Raw genomic sequence first — 19511 nt, 5'->3', positions numbered from 1 at the left:
TTATGATAGGGCTGTGCTTAACTGTTAGGACACTTACAGTTTTTATTATGTGCTTTTTACTGTTGGTTAAATCTAAATAAATAGCTCTTGGTTGTATCAAACCAGAGCTAACAGCCACTTGCACAGAAGGTGCAGAGATGAGGGGAGGAAGCCACAACCTAAAAACCTGCCCTGGCCTAGCCGAGCTGTGACTTGTGTGATGAGAGGCAGAAGGGCTGATACCTCTGTTGCGAGCCCTTCCCACAGATCCATCTGACTTGAGCCTGGACTAGGGAGCACCTCCCAGTCTCCTTGTATTTGTTCTGCTGAGCCAGCTGGGTACAAGATTATACATGGATTTCACTGTAAGTCCAGCAAACTCAAGCTCCCATCAGCCCCATGATTTTTTTCTAGTCTTAATCTCGGCAATCAAAAAGTTACCAAAACCCTGCTTTATGCCTGTGCTCTCTCTTTTTTAAGTGCACTAAAACTTCCCCTTCTGTGAGCTTTCAAATATACATCTGATAGCAGAGCACAGCAACTCTTCCCTCTCTGCTCACTCCCCACCCCAAACTCCCTGCCTATAGATAAACACCATTTCAGAAAGGAAACCGGCGCAGAATATCTCACCAAGGAGTTTCTGTGTCACATGAAATCCAGGCAGGCACCACAGTGCCTGATGAGACTGCAACAAAACCCTTAAGTGCATCAGGAGGCATTCTCCTGTCTGTAGTCTCCCGCTCCACTTATGGATAAAGATGTAATTCAATCACTGCAGCAAATGGATGGTGTAAACCCTCCATGTACCAAACACAGGCAGGATAAGGCAAAGCCTGTAGCTCTCTTATTTGTATTCCTAAACATATCTATTTTCGTATTTTGACATTGCAGAGAACTCAACAGATATGCAAGAAAAGTATACAGCAAGCTTAACAATACAGCTATTGATTCAGGCACTGAGGATTTTAAGTCTTCTAAGCTAAGACAATCTCAAACAACACCATGGCATGTTTATGCCTTCCTAATTAATCTGGAACTTTACTAATAAAAACATATGTATCACCTTGTCTGCAGATCCCAACTGTCTCCAGACCACAATTACAGGACTCAGACACATGGATTTCCAGTTCTGCTCAACAGTATACACAGAGAAAACTCTTTCTTTGGAACAGATTCCTGTATTTCCACTCCACTGCAAACTGAACTGAATCTGTTTCCTGGGTTAGACTGCCATTAGCAGACAGCATGTGCCGCTACTCACTGAAATAACATCCATCTCACTACATGGGGTTTTATTTTATATACTCGGTAAGAAAAACATGAATAAAAAATTTACTGAAAACTCATAAACCCATCTTGTTCAGCTCTACATGCAGCAAAAAGGGAATTTAATTGTTTAATAAACATCAAATTGTTTTTAGTATCCCATGTAAGTCTTCATGAAAACCACGTCCTTGGCATTTACATGCATTATAAATGTATTCACTGAGGTTCCCCCACATCCTTTCAATGGGTATATAAATGATGCCTTACACACACAGCAGTTCTTCCAACAGTGGGTGTGCTCTCCCTTAAACTCTATCTATTCTCAACAGCACCATTTTCTTAATATCAGAAAGATGTAAGAGGTATTTATACAGCTTCCCTATCAATCTACTCTCAGACCACCAGAAATACAAACTCTATGGCTTAAAAATTCCATTATCCTCTTTCTAATGAATGAAAGGAGGATGGAAAGACAAAGCCATCAGTTTCCATAAAATCCAGCTTTCACTGGTGTCTGCTATAACATTTCTAGATGGGCAAAGGGACTCTCCTGAATGCAAAGGAGCACTGTCCTCTCCATTGCGCCCACCCCTCGAGACCCTTCCTCTCCTCCTCCTCCTCCTCCTCCTCCAGCAGTGATGCTGAGGCTGCAGCCAACACTGGCACCCACGGCCCCAACGCCTGGGCCTGTCTATCTCACTGTAAGCAAAAGTTACATTGTTAGACACGCCTCAGTGAAATCTGGGGGTGTACAGAAACAAACCTGCAATAAAGCATCCTCTGGAATAAAGCAGAGCCTGCACCGAGAAGCACATCAACAGACAACCCCTGATTTAAGCCATTTCTTTTAACAATGCAAGCCAAGCAAGTATAAATTAACTCACACTTTTAAAAGCCAAACAATACCAGTTAGCTAATTTTATCAGCACATTAAAAAAAGAGCCACTTTGTTTTTAGAGAAACCTGGTGAACTCAAGCCTACCCTGTCTCATGAAAGCAGGTAAATACAGAGTAAAAAAAGAAAATGCAAACATGTTAGATGAGATGGGGCACCAAAATTTGGCAGAAAAATTAATACTATACTGACCAACAGATTTTATTCTTCACCTCCAGCATGCAAACCCAAAGCACATCAAGAGTACCATCACCCCGATGCAAAACTCAAAATACTCCCCAGCTTACAGTCTTTACACTTCCCCAATATGCTTATCCAATGCACTTCTAATTAGCTAATTGTACCCACATTGATCCAATTAACAAGCCATAAAGATGTGAACAAAAGGAGCATATTCTGCCCAGTAGAGACTCTATTCAACCACGCCAACACCAGACAGAGCAAGATGGGGAAGGACAAAACCGAGGCCAAGGCTGTTGGCCACCGCTCCCGTTCCGCCATCGCTTGGAGATGCCCAGTGTGGAAACCCCCCCCCCGGGACCTACCTCTCCCGTTTAGGAGTGTGGACTGATAGCTGTCCATTAGTTGAGGCGTGTGGGTTGATGATTAAGGAGGTCTTGGAGGGCGCGGAGGAGGAGACGCAGGTGGTGGACAGGTCCAGGCTGCTGTGGTTGTTGCTGGCTGCCTCCTCCGCTGTGTGCGAGCTTGTCACTTCCTTCCAGAGCTGCTGCAGTTCTGTTGGAATCATGCCTGAAACAAACAAATTGGATAATTAAATCAATTAACAGCTAATTCGGCCGTCTTCAAACAGTAATTAAATCAAAGAGTCAGTAAACAAAGCCTAGTGTTAGTTTTGCCTGTGTGTGTTTTTGCGCATGTATTTTTTTTTTTTAATAACTAAATGCTAATACTGAGCACAGCACGGCTCTGCCACGCTCTGGTGTGACACCTGCAACACTCATGTAATGCAAAATCGAGGGGGTTGGGGGGGGAATCCATACAACAGCATACCCACCCAAAACACCATGTTAATTATTAATTTTTTTTGCAATTCTTAGACCAAAGGGCCCATATCCAGAATCCCTACACAGGCAGAAATTCCCCCAGCACTCACAGCAAGGCTGACAGCAAAGGTGGCCAAGGGCGACTCTGTGGTCAGCTAAAAAATTCAATTTCTTTCTTTTTCCCCAATTTTAATTTCCTTTTTTTTTTTTTAAGGAAAGTGACTACTTTCTAACCTGTTATTAAAAACAAGGAAGGTCTCAGGGAAAAAAATACTCAGCTTTATTATTATGACAACATGAACCACAATATGACTAATTTTGTGCTTAAGTTTTAAATGATGACAAATAGCTTTGTTATTAAATACAGTTTTTATTAATCACTTTTAGACATAAATTATGAATTCATATTGTCTTCCTGAAATGCTTTTCAAATTTTAACAGTCAAATTGATTATACTATGATTATTTCATTAACACACCTATCTTTCTCATTAATTTTGGTTTCTCGAACTGCTCACTTAATTGATGGATGTGTCTACCGAAAAACTGTGTAACTTTCTATACAAGTAACACTATTATTACTGTCATTTCTTAGATCAATGCTAATGAGCCATTCAAAAGTAAAACGAAAACAGAAAATAAGCGTCAAGAAAAAAATAATAATAAAAAATTGTATTTTTCTAAATGTCCCAAAGTGGACACCAGGGTTAGGAGACAACATTCAAGAACTAATGCAAGAGAAAACTGCAAACTCCAGTGGGCCAAACGGAAGGGGAACCATGTGCTCAAGCTGAGATCATGCTTTTGGATAAAGCTGATGTTTGTGACATGATCAAACAAGTCAAGTTTCTCTCACAGCAGACTATTTCAGTGCTCCTTCAGAAAAGGCCATGGGAAAAAATTAGCAGTAGAGACACGTCACTCAAATATTCAGGGGAAAAAAAAAAAATAATAATAGCCAGTGTCTGTGTGTTTTTAAAGAGGTTTCTCATCACTGTGCTTCCAGCTCATCGTTTGGGTGACTGTTCATTGTTTCACCATGCTGTAGCACTGGAGCTATCCTAAGGAAACCTGCCATTTTCTGAGTGTACAGCAGCAGCTCACGCAGGCATGTACCTCACCCAACCTAAGGTACTGAAATAAAAAAAAAAAAAGAGGCAGTATGCATTATATTCATTTGAAACACATAATAAAAAATGCCAAGGTCTAAATTTAATTTATTTTTGTCATTTAGAATACAATGGATAGATAATCATCTCAACGTGATCAGCCAAACATCTTTACTTTGCTAAACTGTTAAAGATTTTAATTATGCTAGCTTTGGAGAGCACTGGTCTAATGAGGCGATAGACTCCAGAGAATCTAAGTGGTTAAGAACTGTGAAATGAGTCTGATAGGATTTTTTTATATTCACCGTGGATCGTTTGCATATCAAAGAGGAGTAAATTATTGCACGACAGACCAATAACCTTCCCCGCCTTTCCCAGAGTAGCATTAACAAAAACAGTTGGTCTCCGGTAACGGTTCACTACAAAAAAATGCTAAAATCCTTAAGTATCTGCAATTAATATATATTATGGAAGAGGCTTCAATTTATACATTAAGTGATCAGATATTCTTAGGACACATCCGCTTTTCTAAAGCCACGTCATTTTCCTTTCATCAGCCCCAAATGCCAATTATATTTTGATGGATTTTGTCCCAAATGAGCATTTAGTTATTAGACATATTCAATTATTACTTGTCCCCTGAAATTAAACCTCCGAGCAAATTAAACAAAGAAAAAGGTCAGTACACAAGCCTGTGTCCTGTTTTGCTGTGTGGGGGCTATTATTTTCAAACACCTTGCAAAGTGACAGTGTGGGATGTATTTTTAGCCAACATGCTTGACAGGACTGTCTGTGCACTAACAATTACCTGTGAGCACGGCTGACCCTTACACACTGTTTACTCAATTGAAACAATAGTGAATAGACTTGTCTGTTGATGATAACATATTGATATAAGACTGTATGAGCCGACACCTATTTTTATTTTCCAGAATAAGCAAATAGGGAAAGAATAACTGGACTTTTTTTTTTTTTTTAATCTCAATTTTTGCAGGTTTTTAATTAGACACAGGCTAGCATCCATGCTCTTCTCCCCCTTCCCCTTTCTCCTCTCTTCCTGGTCACTTCTGATCTACTAATCTTATATCCCAAGAAAAAGCCTGCAAGTGTTACAGCCATTAAAACAGATGTGATATTTATACCTCGCTGTAGATCCCCTAGAAGTCAAGGTGTTTGCTCTAACTTCCTATCCAAGTGTAACTCACATTAGCACTAATGACAACTACAGCACAGATGGAAAGAAAAATATAATATACTCAATTGTGGGGGAAGAAATGCTGGAGATAATAAGGATTTTAGGGTGGGCTACATTAATTTGAAGAGCTAACTGTGATGTCATACATGTCAGCACGCAACCCCTTGCCAAAAAAATGATTACATCACCTGATTAATAAAATAAAATTAAAAATAGCCTCTCTCCTCCTTCTCCAAATTTAGTTCTTTTAGAATAATTCTAGGGAGAATTCCTGACTAGCCTGTCAAACTGGGCAGCTGAAATGTGTGCTCATCACTCATCCAGCAAAATGGTTAAATAAAATAATAGAACAAATGGTAAAAGCAAGTCAAATAGATCCACGACCACTCTCAATAAATTATGTAATTTACCATTTAACAGTTTCATTTTAACAGCGAGAGCTAAATTTCAAGTCAGATTCCCAGAACCGTGCTGCAATTACCCGAGATCACTGCTGCCAGGGCTGCAACTTCCTACAGACCAAGAACAGGATTCAGACCTGAAACTGCCAAATCTACAGGAGCAATCAGGCACCCAGATGTCTCAGTCCTATTATTTTCACTCGCTGGTGATCTGAAGTGTGATTTGCAGTTTCATTTTGCAGATACTAAAGATCTCACTCTCGCAGCTCAGTACACTGCTGAAATGGGGTTTATTTTTAAATTGCTGCTATGTACAGATGTAAAATCTAGATTATAGAAGTGTCTAAATACTAAGCAGGAAAGATTACACAAATATAACATTAAAGGATGTGCTATTTTATGCAAGACAACAGGCAAGCATTGAAAACTAAAAAGAAACTAAAATACAGCTTAAACAATCTATTAGTTCTGAAAACATAACGAAAATATCACTTATGAAGTAACATTCCCTCCTTGGAAACATTTATTACTATTACAGATACTTAAGAATAAATGCAAAATGCTTTTAACCAAATTCACAGCTACAGTTACTAGAGGGATGATTTTATTTCTTTTATACACACATTTACAGTATTTGTCTCAGTCTTGCAAACTGTTCTGAAAACAAAAGGGCAGGAGAGATGTAATTTTTTTTTTAAATAAGAAGTGTCCATTACCAATTATTTTAAACTATAGCCCTGGCTCTTCATTGCATTTTTCAGGACAACTAGTCCCCTTGATTATGAAAGAAAATGTAGGCACAGGTTTAAAAAATGTATGTTGTGGGGACAGTTGACAGATTACTGCTCACGGAACTCAATTTCCCAACCCCAGGTATCACCGGCTCAAAGACAAACAGAGTTGCTCAACCTCTTTGTGTCCTTGTACCTCCATACCCAGGTGACCATGTTCAAGCAAGCAGAAAGTTGATTTAAACCTCATAATGACATCAGTTTTAAGCCATCATCTCTCTGATAAAAAAGAATAAAATATCGTGCTGTATTGCAACCTGCCTGAAAAGTCTCCAGTCCCTCTTTGCTCCCGGCTCCCGCTGCCCCCAACACTCGCAGCTCATTTCCCTGCCAGAACCAGCCCTTTCTGCTTATGTTTATGTCGTCTCCGGCGTGCAAGTCAGCACCCCTTAGGTTTTAAATACGCTCCTTGGTGAGGACTAATAGTTGCACTACCCTGCTCACCATATCAATCAATGCCACGACGGCTGAATTACCTACTGGTGTCTCCGATGTGTTACCGCACAGATTACACTTCATGCATCACCACATTCATTTCTTTCACATTACACATGAGCGTGTCTTGTCACTGCCCAATTGCCCTCCTTTGGACAGCTTAACTGATGGACTACACAATGAACCTTACCGAGCCAACTTAATAGTACAGGAGCTGTGGGAAAAATTAGAAAGGTTGAAGCTTTAGTCTGGTGGGTGTGTGGGAACAGCCTGGGATGCTTCCAACAATAAATCTGGAGCGTAATTAATGCACGTTACAACACTCTGCAAGCATAAATGGCATTTCATCTACGTGCCCTTTTTCCTGGACTCGTTTCACGCCTTCTCCTCATCACACTGCACATCAATGGTGACTGACCAGGTACCACCCCAGGTTGGATCCTGCAGCTCCCACTCGGGCACCATCTTCCCAAGCATCATCCTCTTACTCCTGCACAGCACTACTTTAGACCAGGTGTCCCGCTTTGGGATGCTGGAAAGCTAAACTGAGTCTTGCAGAGGGAGGTGTCAGGTCCCCAAAAGCTCAGTCTCTCAAGATGGGAGTTAAGTGTTCAAATACCTTCCTGGGTCTGGCAAAAACAAGTCTAAATAAAGCATGTCAGCCACACAGCAAAGCAGGCTCCACTCCCTAATCTGGTCTCTGTTTATCCATGTAAGTTAATATTCACCAGCCACCTCACTCTCCTTTTTGCAGCTATGCACACTGTAAAAAAAGGAGGGTGAAGAACAGAAGCAATTTCATCTCGTCCCCTCCATTTAACTGAACAGAGCTGAATGTAAATTCATTATATGATTTAGAAACTAGGAACAGCCCTAAGGCTGCTTGGAAGATCCCAAATCATTCAGCATGGGCTGACTCAAGTTTTTAAGGTGAATGTTCAAATTTATTATAGGGCAACGAGAGGCAAAGGTAGGATTATTCAGAAATACCAGCATCATGGTTGATGCCATGGCATGTCTGAGCCATGCCAACTCTGAACACTCTGCCTTAACCACAGCAGCCATAGCTCAGGCAAGTCTGTTAAAATGTCCCAAGGCTTACAGACAAACCCAGTTTAAGAAATAAAATTATAAATTTAAGCCAAAAAAAGAAAAAAGAGAATAAAAACCCCAGGTTATAATCACTGTCATAAGTATTGTGATTTAAGTAATGCTTTCATTGTATCAGTGTCTTAAAAAAAAAAGAAAATAAATTGGGATTTCAGCAAAGCAGTAACTTCTTGAAGAGTGCAGGACTGAATAAAGATGTAGGAGGATCTAATTGTCAATAACACCATTAAAATTAAACGGAGTTAATCCCAATTTGCCTCATGTGGAGGGAGGAATGAAGCTGTGAAGCACAGAGGCAGTAACACGAAGGCCGTGTAAGCAGTCGTGGAGAGCAGTGCCCCTCTCCCTGGCAGCCACAGCCAAGGGCACTGAGATCTCTCCAGCTCGGCAGTTGTGGGTCAGAACCACCCTGAGCCAGCCCCCCATCAGGCTGGAACCAGGAACAGCCCAATAAACACATCTGGAAAAGAGAAACCCTTAGGCATGAAACTAGCACCAGGAATCAATGCAGACTCCTCCTGTGAAGGATTTCAAGCCCAGGTGAGTACAAGTGGTAGCTCTATTGCTATGCTAACTGCCTGTGACCTCCAAACCCCCTGCCGGCCAGAGCAGCACGTGACTGCAGCACTGCCCCTCTCCAAAAATATTTTTATAATGCCCACCCTGTCCATCAGCATCTTTCCATGCTTATTATTTTACGAGCCTATGAGCTCTCTCTCTCTCGCTCTGCCTGACAATTCCATGTGAGTGTGCACAAATGCCATGGCTTTGCCACCTCACCTACCTTGTGCAAGGGGTTGCAAAGGCAGAGTAGGCTGCCCGGGCTGGATTGTCAGCAGCCCCTGACGCTGCAAAGACAGGAGGTGCTGCTGCTGCAACTGCTGCATCTGTAAGAGCTGCTGCTGAAAGGCCAACTGCTGTGTGGCCACTTGCTGCTGCTGGGGCTGGAAAAGACAAAAAAAAAAAAAAAAAAAAAAAATGCACATTTGTCAATACAGAGCAAAGCAGAGTAAGATTTACAGAGCTCCTTGTCTCAAAACACTTTAACTTCTGATCACAGTCACCCAGTATCAAGGCCAAGCCAGCAAGCCCACCACCACCTTTGTCAAAGAACCCAAGGTATGCTTAGATGCCAGAGCTAACCACAGGGCTACAGATTCCCATCTCCACCGGTCACTTTAATCCTACCTAAATCTCTCCTGCCACCCCAATTAAAAATGTTTGCAGTGTTTCTTGCTCTGTGTGGTTGTGTTTTACCCCAGAAGCGGCTGCGTTTCAGTGGTGGGTAAAGCAAGCACTGCTGGCAGCTCTTAAAAGTCCTGGGTAATTCTTCGAGGCAAGGAACATGTCTAAGGCGAGAATCACACCCTACGATCACATCACACTTAGATGTAACGAGAAACAACCCTGCACTGTGCTCTGTTTGCTCATTCAAGGGCTGTCTCAACTATTAAAGCAAAACAACTGGCTTAATTTATGGTATTTTATACTTACTCTCTCTTCTTCATCCATCAAGTCCCACAATACTTTCTGTTATGCTGGAATTATTCTGTGCTGTATTTAAGGCTGCTACTTCTGCACTTTGAAATTTTTAATTATTCTCACTAGAAAGAAGATGGAGTTGCTTTACTCCACAGGGATGTGAACCTTGAACCTTCGAGGTGTAAAAGAACATGTTGCTTTTCTCACTACTGTACCCGGAGAAGCTTTTAACTACTCTGTTTATCACTTCTGACATAAATAAATGAGAAAAAATCAGACCTTTGAAGAAGAAAAACTTCATCTAATATTGTTAATTAGCCATGACAAACGATGAAATAACATTGTAAATCTTTCATAGAAACAGCCACTAGATTTTAATTACACACATTCATAATTTAGCAAACAACATCTTACTTGAATGTGAGTGTTTAATATGTACAGTACTCCAGGCTTCAGAGTCCTTAATTTTGTTCAGTTAAGGAAGCCTCTAGGTTTTGCTTCCATGCTCATCTTGTATTTTATTTGCTTTGTTCTTTAAAATCCATGAAAGGCTTTGCATTTTGATAAATATCTTTTTATTTATTGTACAATGACAGGAGGAAAACTTTTGTTGTGTAAAACATCAATACATCATGCCAGTGTTTAGCAGTTCCTTGTGCTAGCCAAAAAAAATTAATGTAGATTTCCTTAGTAATTATCTGAGTGATAGAAAGATAATACAGTGCAGTAGTACAATAAATAGAAGGAAATTATCTAATATCCCTAATCTGCTAGGAATCATATCAAGGTGGAGGTCTTATACACATTATGGCTAACAATTATGGAAAGAAAATTAACTCTTACCAAACTGCATACTTCCACAAACAAAACCCAGCCAGATCCCAAACTTTTTGTCACCCTTCCTTGACACCAAGCCAGAGGATCACTGGCCCCATTCCTTACTGGTGTTACACAGAGAAAAAGTCCCAGCAGAGCCACTGGAGCAGGACTGACAGACACCAGCCAGGGATTTGACCCCCACCTTCTCATTCCACCATGCCCCATCAACCTAAATACTGCAACAAACTTTATACCTACAACTCTGACAGTCAATCATTCTAATGATTTTATTTATAAATGTATCTTATTTCCAAGAAAATCGAGGACTTCAAGAACACAGTTAAACAAATAGGTGTTCGGAAATTCTGAAACACAGAGAGTTTTCATTTCTTTGCAACAGCTTGCTCAGACACATCCAGTTGTTGCAACCATGTGTCACAGCAGCAGATGCAAACAGGCCCCAGCAACAGTTATATTAAGAGTTAAACTAATGTTTCCTTCCTTAAGTATTAATTTTGAAATGTATGTACTTAATATAAATATATATACTTAATATATTTACACATATATATAATAAATGGTATTACATAAAAATCTAGCTGTAATAAGCTGTGTTTTACCTATTTGCCATCTGAGTGTAAAGTTAGAACGCGGTTTCTTTTAACAAAAAAAAGCCCTTTATATAAATTGACTGATGCCCGTTTGGTTGTCTTCTCAGCTATCCTAAGAAAAGCTCTTGAACACTCTCTACTTTGAAAAGCCAGGATATAAAAGTATACAAGGCCCATTGTCCAAGAAAGAATTTAAAAGCAAGACACGTTGCCAAACTGCGCTCCCCACCCAGTTACCAAACACAGGATACAAGGCAGTTTGTTTACTTCTCACAATTGAATGCATACAAAAAAGGTCTCGGTGCAGTCCTGTTGTCAGGTCAGTAGTCAGTGTTAAAATGCTGAAATATCCTGATAAAACTTGCATTTTTGATCCCCTCCCTAAAGCTTCTGTCAAAGGTCTGTTTTCCTTTCTTAGGTTACTCCCTACTGCCTAACATAAACTGTCACACTGCCGGAGGACAAATGGCCCTGTTCGGAAAACAGCTCTCTCCGTCCAGCGCCGCGGCACCAGGCGGGATCCTCCGCAGCCCCCTCGCCATGGGGAGCCCCAATTTGCCAGAGGAGGACAGCCTGGGGGGGCACAGGGCTGAAATCCCACATGACACCTCTCCCCCTCGCTGTCGGGCACTGCTCACCCTCTGCTACACTGCGCAACCCTCAAGTAAAACCCGCCAGGAACCTCACTGGGGTCGCCTGTTCTGCTCGGGGGCCGGATCCTTTTGACCAACAGGGCTTGGGAGGTTTGTTGTGTTTTTCTTCTTTCACGACAGTACAATAGGACAATGCACTCACAAAATGACTTGGGGGATGCCATACATGAATACACTTGTTCCATCTGTCAAGGTACACGCTTGGCCCTCGTTAGCACGGCAGCTGCCGGCCCCTACCACGGCACTGCCCGTCAGTTTTCAGTTCGAGAGGGAGGGGAAGAAAATAAAATCATGAAAGAACACCTTTTCCATGCTAATTTAGCGAGAATAAACTCCTTAAGCTGGGCTGAACAAACCTCTGGGGTGAAATGAACGTTGAAACGGGCCTATACTAAAACCATCAGAAAAAAACCCCTAAACCCCTAGAAAAAGCTGAAGAGACTTGGGTCCTTGTTCTCTTCCCAGCTATCGTGTTAAAATGCTCTTCTTGAAACAGGAAGGAGTCCTTTCTTATTGTTGCTTTCGCTAGTGTAATATCAGAAGTGTGACCACAGTAAATCAGTGTGTTAGATATTGAAATGCCATCACATTGTCTAACTTCCCTTCTTGTCTTTTTTAACACAAAGTATTTTTTTTCTTTAAGCTCCGAGCCCTCATCTTTGTGTCTGAGATGCTCTCCTGTCTGACAACAGCAATTTAGAAGAGTTAACTTTTATCGTTCATTCTGCTGTGTAACTTTCCCCTTCAAATTTCTTTATCTGCCCTCTGAGCTCATCTGAACTTTCATGTTCTCCCAGCATGCAGGCTTGCATTCAAAACTATGTCTAATAGACCAAATAAGAGGTTAATAAGAAGTGGCAACAGAAAGAAAAAATACAATCCCTGGTAACTGATAAGAATGACAGTGGCAGCCCTTTATTGTTTGTCTTCAAATATAGAGTTAAAGATCTTTAAAAAACTAAATTTTGACGCCTTTGAAAAGAAAGAAGCACAAAATAACAACAGGGGGTTATTGCCTGCCAGCCACAGGGGAGAAGCTCCATAATTCTTATTCTCCCTTTTGAAGGCTGTTAGAAATCTGATTCAAAAAAGCAACAGCAGAAGGAGAAAGCCTCTTGAGGCTATCGCCATTTCCTGTGATCATGCATAATGCGTTTCAAAAGTGGGTTTTTACCAATTCTGTTGATCAATTGCACCTCCTTCATATTCCCTCTTTTTTCTGCTGTGTTTACATCTGATGTGACTCAATGACAAGCGCTGTCTGAGACTGTGAAACAGACCTGTCATGTTGATTTATGGGCGCATCAAACCACGACTTGTCCAAACTGAAGCTCGCAGTTCATTAATTAGAGAGTTGTGACTTTGAAGTCAGCTTTCAGACTGTGGTTTTTAACATTTGGCTTAATTTATATGCTCTTGAATGTGGATCTCTAAGGAAAAAACTGAAATTCCCTTCTTGTCTTTGAACTTCTTTTGACCGCACAATAATCATTTCTTTGTCCAGAGTGATGCCTGCATCCCAGAGTCATTAACGCGCATTGAACTGCCACTGATGAGTAAGCCCTACTGAATTAGAAAAACAGCCAGCAAAACAAAGCTGAGAGCATTCTGCACAGTGATATCTCACAATTACATGCCTTCCCTCCCTGTGCCATTTCCATTTTAATTACTGTTAGTCCTTTAGATTTACATTTTAGACACTTTTTAATCTGTTCCCTTTTTATTATAGTGGCGCCCGTAAGCGCGCTATGGCTAAGGTTGTGTCAGCGTTTCCATTATAAACCCCCCTGTTTTCAGGGGTTTATAACTCAGCTGGAAAAATTCACTCTGGGTTAAAACTTGGCACAGGTGGCACGATTTGCCGAAATTTCAAGGGGGCTGGGGCACAGAAATTGGTGTGTGCTTTGAGCAGCCCCCTCCTTGTCAAGTGACACAAGCGCTGCCGCTATCGCAGGACATCACTCAGCATCTCATGCCAAGAGGCAGCTTTCTAGGATCTACCTAAGCCAGAACAGATGTCAGATTAAGCAGGAAAGTCTCAAACTCCCCGAAAATTAAGAGGTGAGCCCGGTGCCTTAAAAAAAAATGTAATTGCAGCAAAATTAAATTTAAGCACACAAAAAGCAACAAAGTTTAGGATGTGACAGGTATTTTGAAAGGGAAGTGTATTTAAAGGACAGGCAGAGCTACCCTGGCCTGTCCCTTTTTGCCATGGACCATGGTGGCATCAGAGTGAGGTCTCCTGCCACCTCTTCTCCATGTCACCACCAATACTGTTCAGTGCAGCTGTGAAGAACATCCAACCAGAACCTCTGTAGTGGGAAATTACAAGCACAAACTCAACGTCTCTCAGCATTTTGCCCTGTTTAGAAAGGACAGCACCGTATCTGGGCCTGCTGCCTTGCCCCCTCCCCTCTACACCATAACTAACTTCCCAAAGCACTCTCCCAAGATACAAGTCTAGATGCTTGCTCCAGGACTCATACCAAGCAGCAAGGCCTGGTCCCCTGCTATAAAATATGTGGCAGCGAGCAAATGGAAAGCACAAGAAAACACAGGCGAAAACAGGACAATAACTCTAAATCTGAAAGCTGAGGCCCGATAGAGTCAGTTCAGTTGTGCAATCATTTATAAGATGAATGACAGTTTAATAGCCACTAGACAGTCCCCAGGGATCTGTGGTTTGAAAGTAAAATGGGTATTGTCTGTACCTCTTTAGGCTGTTTTCCAGCATGTTGTTGCTGTAAAAGTTGAAGCTGCAACTGTTCCTGTTGTTTCTTATAAAACTCTTGAAGCTGCTGCTACAAAGAAAAGGAAAGATGGTAAGTAACAAAGTGGAGAGCCAATTCAGTGTCCCTTTTGGTGTAACACACAAACTGTGATTTGAAAAATAGCATCCTTTTATCTGTAATGGTCTGACCTTTAGTTTGAAACTCAACAATAAATTCAGTGCACACTGACTATTCTTGGCATTATCGTTTGAAAAGTAATCTCCAAAATGAACTGATGAAAAACATACCATTTTCTACACAAACTAATTAAAATAAGGCAAGGAATGACCTTTGATTGTAACAACAAAGCCAAAATGCCCTTGCTGAGAGAGCCTGGCGAATCTCTGTTGTGAAACACACATGCTTTCTAAATGATAGGGTTTGACTGTATTAAGTGTTGTTCAATACATGCATAGACATCCTGGGAAATGCTCTCCTCCTCCCGCTCCCCAGATGTGCACCGTGCAGGCAGCGTTCCGGTGTGGGCAGGAGGGAGCCTGGGAGCCAGGAGGGAGCAGGCAAGGTTGGGCTGGGCTGGATGCTGACACCCACCCGGGGTCTGTGAGACCCTGCTGTGACAAACCCTATGATAACGGAGCCTCGGGGCTTGTCGGTGGCCAAATTCCAGCTGAGAAAGGACCATGGGCTGTGAGAAGCACATACACACCACACGAGATATGTTCGTGGAAATCAAACAGATTAAGGCTTGACAACCTCTCCACTTTTACTGCCACCGTTTCCATAGTCCTTTATGGTTCCAGATGGACATAACGAGGTCTAAACTGGGAAGCACTGCCCTTCTACCTTGTTTATTCCAATTAGTCAGGGCACACCAAGCTTTCCGAGGGATGCAGGCAAAAGCAACAGGGACATCTGCCGAAGTCCTGACACTTAAATATGCATCTGTATTATTTAGCTGATCTTGGAAACAACTCCTAGCACTGCTCCCTGGATTTGTTTCCAGCAGCTATTTCTAGAATTAAAAACAAAAGAACAGTCAGTTCAGCTTGGAGCATGGATGCTCCAAGGTTTGGACCTGAGATGTGGGCAGCTTCCTTCCCCAGGAGTGTTTTGGGGGGCAAAGCCCTCCAGCAGCCATAGGGGCCATCTGAGCAGCTGTTAAGGAAACAATTACCTGTTGAAGCATGAGTGCCTGCTGCTGCTGGAGCAGGACTTGGAGTTGCTGGGGAGTTAGCACTTGTTGCTGGAGGATCTGCTGCATTTGCTGGGGAGTGATCACTTGAGGTGTCATCATAGCCACCGACACTGGAACCTGAAGGCCAAGATGAGAGAAAGAGGGGGTCAGAGAGCATCCCTGTGGCTCCTCCAGCATCCCCACGCCGGGGGAATCCCACACCTGGCATTGAGGGAGCTGAAGGCAAGAGAATCCTTACAGCCCACCTCAGCAGGAACAAAAGTACTGTCTACACTTTTCTGGTGAATAAATTCCCCTTTTGCAAAACATCAGTGGATGGAAATTCTTTAAAGCAAGCAGTATGGTAAAGGTTAATTTATTTTTACAAGAAATCTGCAAACGGGTCCTTTCCCTCCTAGAAAGTCCTTGCTTCCCGTACAGAAATCCAACAGCCAAATATCCTACACTGATGGGATCTAGACCCTATTACAACTGGTTTTTAAGAAAATTGAAGGAAGGCTCAGTGATGTGAATAACAGCACTAGACTCCTATGCAATTTTTACAGAAAGGCCCTACCACGATGTCTTTACCATTCCATATTCACCCAGCATACAGATGTCTTCAATTCTTTCATATTATGTGAGATACCATTAAAAGCCGCTTTCCATGACATTTCAGTGACAAACAGCTACAGTGATGAACTTGATAGCATTTCATATTTGCAACTGTTAACACGTTTCTGCACGGGCATCTTTGCAAGGAACCTGTACACTGTATCTGAAAGGATGATGTCTTGTTCAGATAAAACACTGACATTAAAATGACAGGCTGTCTTGGCCAAGGTTACACAAATTGTATTCAAGCGGATACCTAATGACAATGCTATGAATTCTGCAAGCTTTCTAGAATGTAATTTAGCTATTCAAAATAATCACTGCACTTGTGTTTAATTTGAAGACTACATGAGAACCATTTTGTCAGTCCCAGTAATGCAAGAAGACTATTTCCCTAGAAACCCACCCCTCTACCCTCTACCCCAAAAAAGGAAAAGAAAAGGAGGGAAAAAAAACAATAGAGGAAAAGACAAAACCCATATGAGTTTTAACAGTAATATTTAAGCACCTTACTTTTCTATAGTTTCAAATCAAATACATGACAGCACAAAACTAAAAGCAGTAAAGGATATACTTTGCTAAAAAGGATCTCCTGTCATCCCATGTATTACAATAAAAGGTAATAATATGTTTAGCACTTTTTCTGTGCACCACTTTCTAAAAAATCCACAGACAATAGCTGATCAGAAGATAAAGGAGTTTAAAAAAAACCCTCCCAGTGTAGTAGTAAGCAAGAGAGAAATGCAGTATTAATTTTATGTAACATAATGTCTTAATATGCAGTTTATCTTGACTTTTTCACATGATTTGTCCTGTCATTTGCATAGCAAGCTCTCATTCCTAATTTCACAGTCATTATGCACTGATGTCCTGATTTCTCAGCATCACTAATTTTGATGAACTAAAAATGGTTCCTGAAGGTCAGATGCATGTACACTGCACATCTCCCCGTGTTGTTGTGTACATGTCGTGTGCCAGGGACAGACACTGCCTCAAAAACATTTGCCTGAGCAAAGCCTACCAAGGGCTCGCACGCCTCCGACATCCCATTAAAGCAGACACAGCGAGGTCCTCTGAGCATTCCCCATGGCACAGCACGTTCCCACACAGCTAATGTGGATCAGGCTGGTGTGAATGCAGGCAAACGGAGATTTAATTATGGGTCAAATGCCAGAAACCACCAAAACCAGGGGCCATTTGCCCGTGGCCTGCGCCGCTTGCCCGCACCTATGGGAAAGCCATCAGCTCCGAGGACACTGAGTCATCTGGATGGGTAATCCCATTAATTCAGAATATCTTAATCCGTACCCTTTTAAAAACTTTTCTGGGAGTACAGAATTATTTAATTAAATCCTGCTGTCACTATCTTCACCCCAAAGCGTGACTCACCTTCATTATTCTCATCCCCAGAGAAGTTTACTTTACCCTGGGGTTTGTACTACCTCTCATTGAAGTTGGACCAAGCAAACAGAAGAGGAAGCATGTTTAAGTATGTTTTCTGTGCCCTTCTTGGAAGATAGACAAGACAAATACTGTTCAGTCAGATTTATGACGACAAGCGGGGATACAGACAGGAATAGGGTGGGGTGCTGTAAACCCTACACATCGGTGATTAATCTGAAGGGCCGCGTTCTGCCGTCAGCTGGGCAGGGACAACTCCCATTCACTTCCATGGCCTTTATGCACGTTTATCTTGGGACAAATCTGACAATTGGGCCCTATCTTTGAAAAGCAGCCACGTACCTTCCAGTGAAGAATCTCTTAGCTGCAAGAACAGAAGCACTTAACCAGAAAGGAAAGAGTAGTAATATATATATATATGGCACACAGTTACAGAGTACAAGTACATAAAGTACAAGTTTGCATTGGCCCGTTCAACTTCATTTTACCATCTGAAACCACATTTTCACACCACACCTGCACCCCTAAAGAAGGTGCTGCCTTCCATTTATAAACACAACTCACAGCCACATTTAGCCAAAGCCTGTACTTCAGTTTGTCACAAAAGCAACTTACGGAAACCTTGCACAAACAAATTCAAACAAACCAGAAACTACGGCGTTAAAAATGACCACGCACATCCCGGACGAGCGTGGGCCCACATAGAGTCTGAGGACTTTAAATAGTTAAGAATGATGGCCTATATATCCACTCTCTTAACTCCCAACGTCCAACTTTTCCATGTAGCTAGTCCCTGGTAATACTAGGAATCAAAGGGCATGCAGCACCAGCAATAGGCTATTATAGCCCACACTTTATTACCCATTACTACCGAGGTCATTAGCGGTAAGAGTGATTGTACCGGTCTTAACCTATTGATCATTGTAACTACTATCATTTAATCCCGTGTTGAATGTCTGGAAAGCTGCTAAAGGCACACAAGAGAGAGTGCTTTAGCGATGAGAAATATAGCCAAAGCTTGGAAATTACACTTTGATTCATAAAATCTAGCCAGTGGTTTAAATCAATAGTATTTAAAACAGTCATGTAAGTTCTTAACTACAGCTCTCTTAATATTTATGGGTCCCTTTTTGAGTGTATTCAGTCAAAACTAAACTTTATTTTAGATACTGTGCAATATACTTTACATTATGTTAGATAAAAAATATTTATTTCTGATATTTTGTCTGATAGTAAGTGAAACCTAAATCGAAAGCTATAAATTCATTTTAGATTTCTATCTCTCAGATGTCAACTTAAATGTGTTGCCAAAAAAAATTAGAAACCAACTTTAAAAATGACTTAACTGTTTAAGTACATGAAAATGAGCGTCTTTTATGAGTTAACAATGAATCACAGAAGGCAGTTTATGAAGAACTAAAATAATTCTGTCTTACTGCCTTCAGGGAGTTGAAGTTCAAATTAAACTACTGGCAGATATATTTAAAGAATGCTAAGTTAGCATGCAGAGAAGAAATCAATCTTTTATTTTTTCTTTCAAGTTGTTTATTTCTATTTTGCACATGAAACATGATTGTTGTTATTGATATGATTAATGAACTACTTTTGGTATTGTTGACTGATAACAATAGGGTGTGGTAGATACCCAGCTGCATGTAAACCTGGCAGCAAAGGTAAAAATACAGCTGCAATTTGGCTTTGGGAGCTGTGCTAGTATGGACCTGCTGACATGCTAATACCATCAACGGCAAAAAATGTCTTTAATACTCACAATTGTCTTCAGACACTGTTTCTCCCAGGGTTCTGCCTGCTGCTCCTCCAGATCCCCCAAAGCCCTCCT

General features: G+C 41.4%; 1 protein-coding gene across 17 annotated transcripts in view; it reads right to left on the bottom strand.

The window, feature by feature from the left end:
- FOXP1 (forkhead box P1) overlaps window positions 1-19511 on the bottom strand; it is a 382295-nt gene that overhangs the window by 60071 nt on the left and 302713 nt on the right. For 14 of the 17 annotated variants that reach the window (XM_064667184.1, XM_064667183.1, XM_064667193.1 and 11 more), the window contains 4 exons: window positions 15656-15793; window positions 14461-14550; window positions 8969-9128; window positions 2686-2890 (listed from right to left, as the gene is read on the bottom strand). In XM_064667184.1, the coding sequence (XP_064523254.1) occupies window positions 2686-2890; window positions 8969-9128; window positions 14461-14550; window positions 15656-15793 (593 nt within the window). The remainder of the gene's footprint in view (window positions 1-2685; window positions 2891-8968; window positions 9129-14460; window positions 14551-15655; window positions 15794-19511) is intronic. The other 3 variants (XM_064667192.1, XM_064667201.1, XM_064667196.1) reach the window with 1 other exon arrangement.

The sequence above is a fragment of the Pseudopipra pipra genome, chromosome 11 (assembly GCF_036250125.1).
Source record: "Pseudopipra pipra isolate bDixPip1 chromosome 11, bDixPip1.hap1, whole genome shotgun sequence".
Taxonomy (NCBI): Eukaryota; Metazoa; Chordata; class Aves; order Passeriformes; family Pipridae; genus Pseudopipra; species Pseudopipra pipra.
This window is presented reverse-complemented; position numbering and strand designations above follow the sequence as displayed.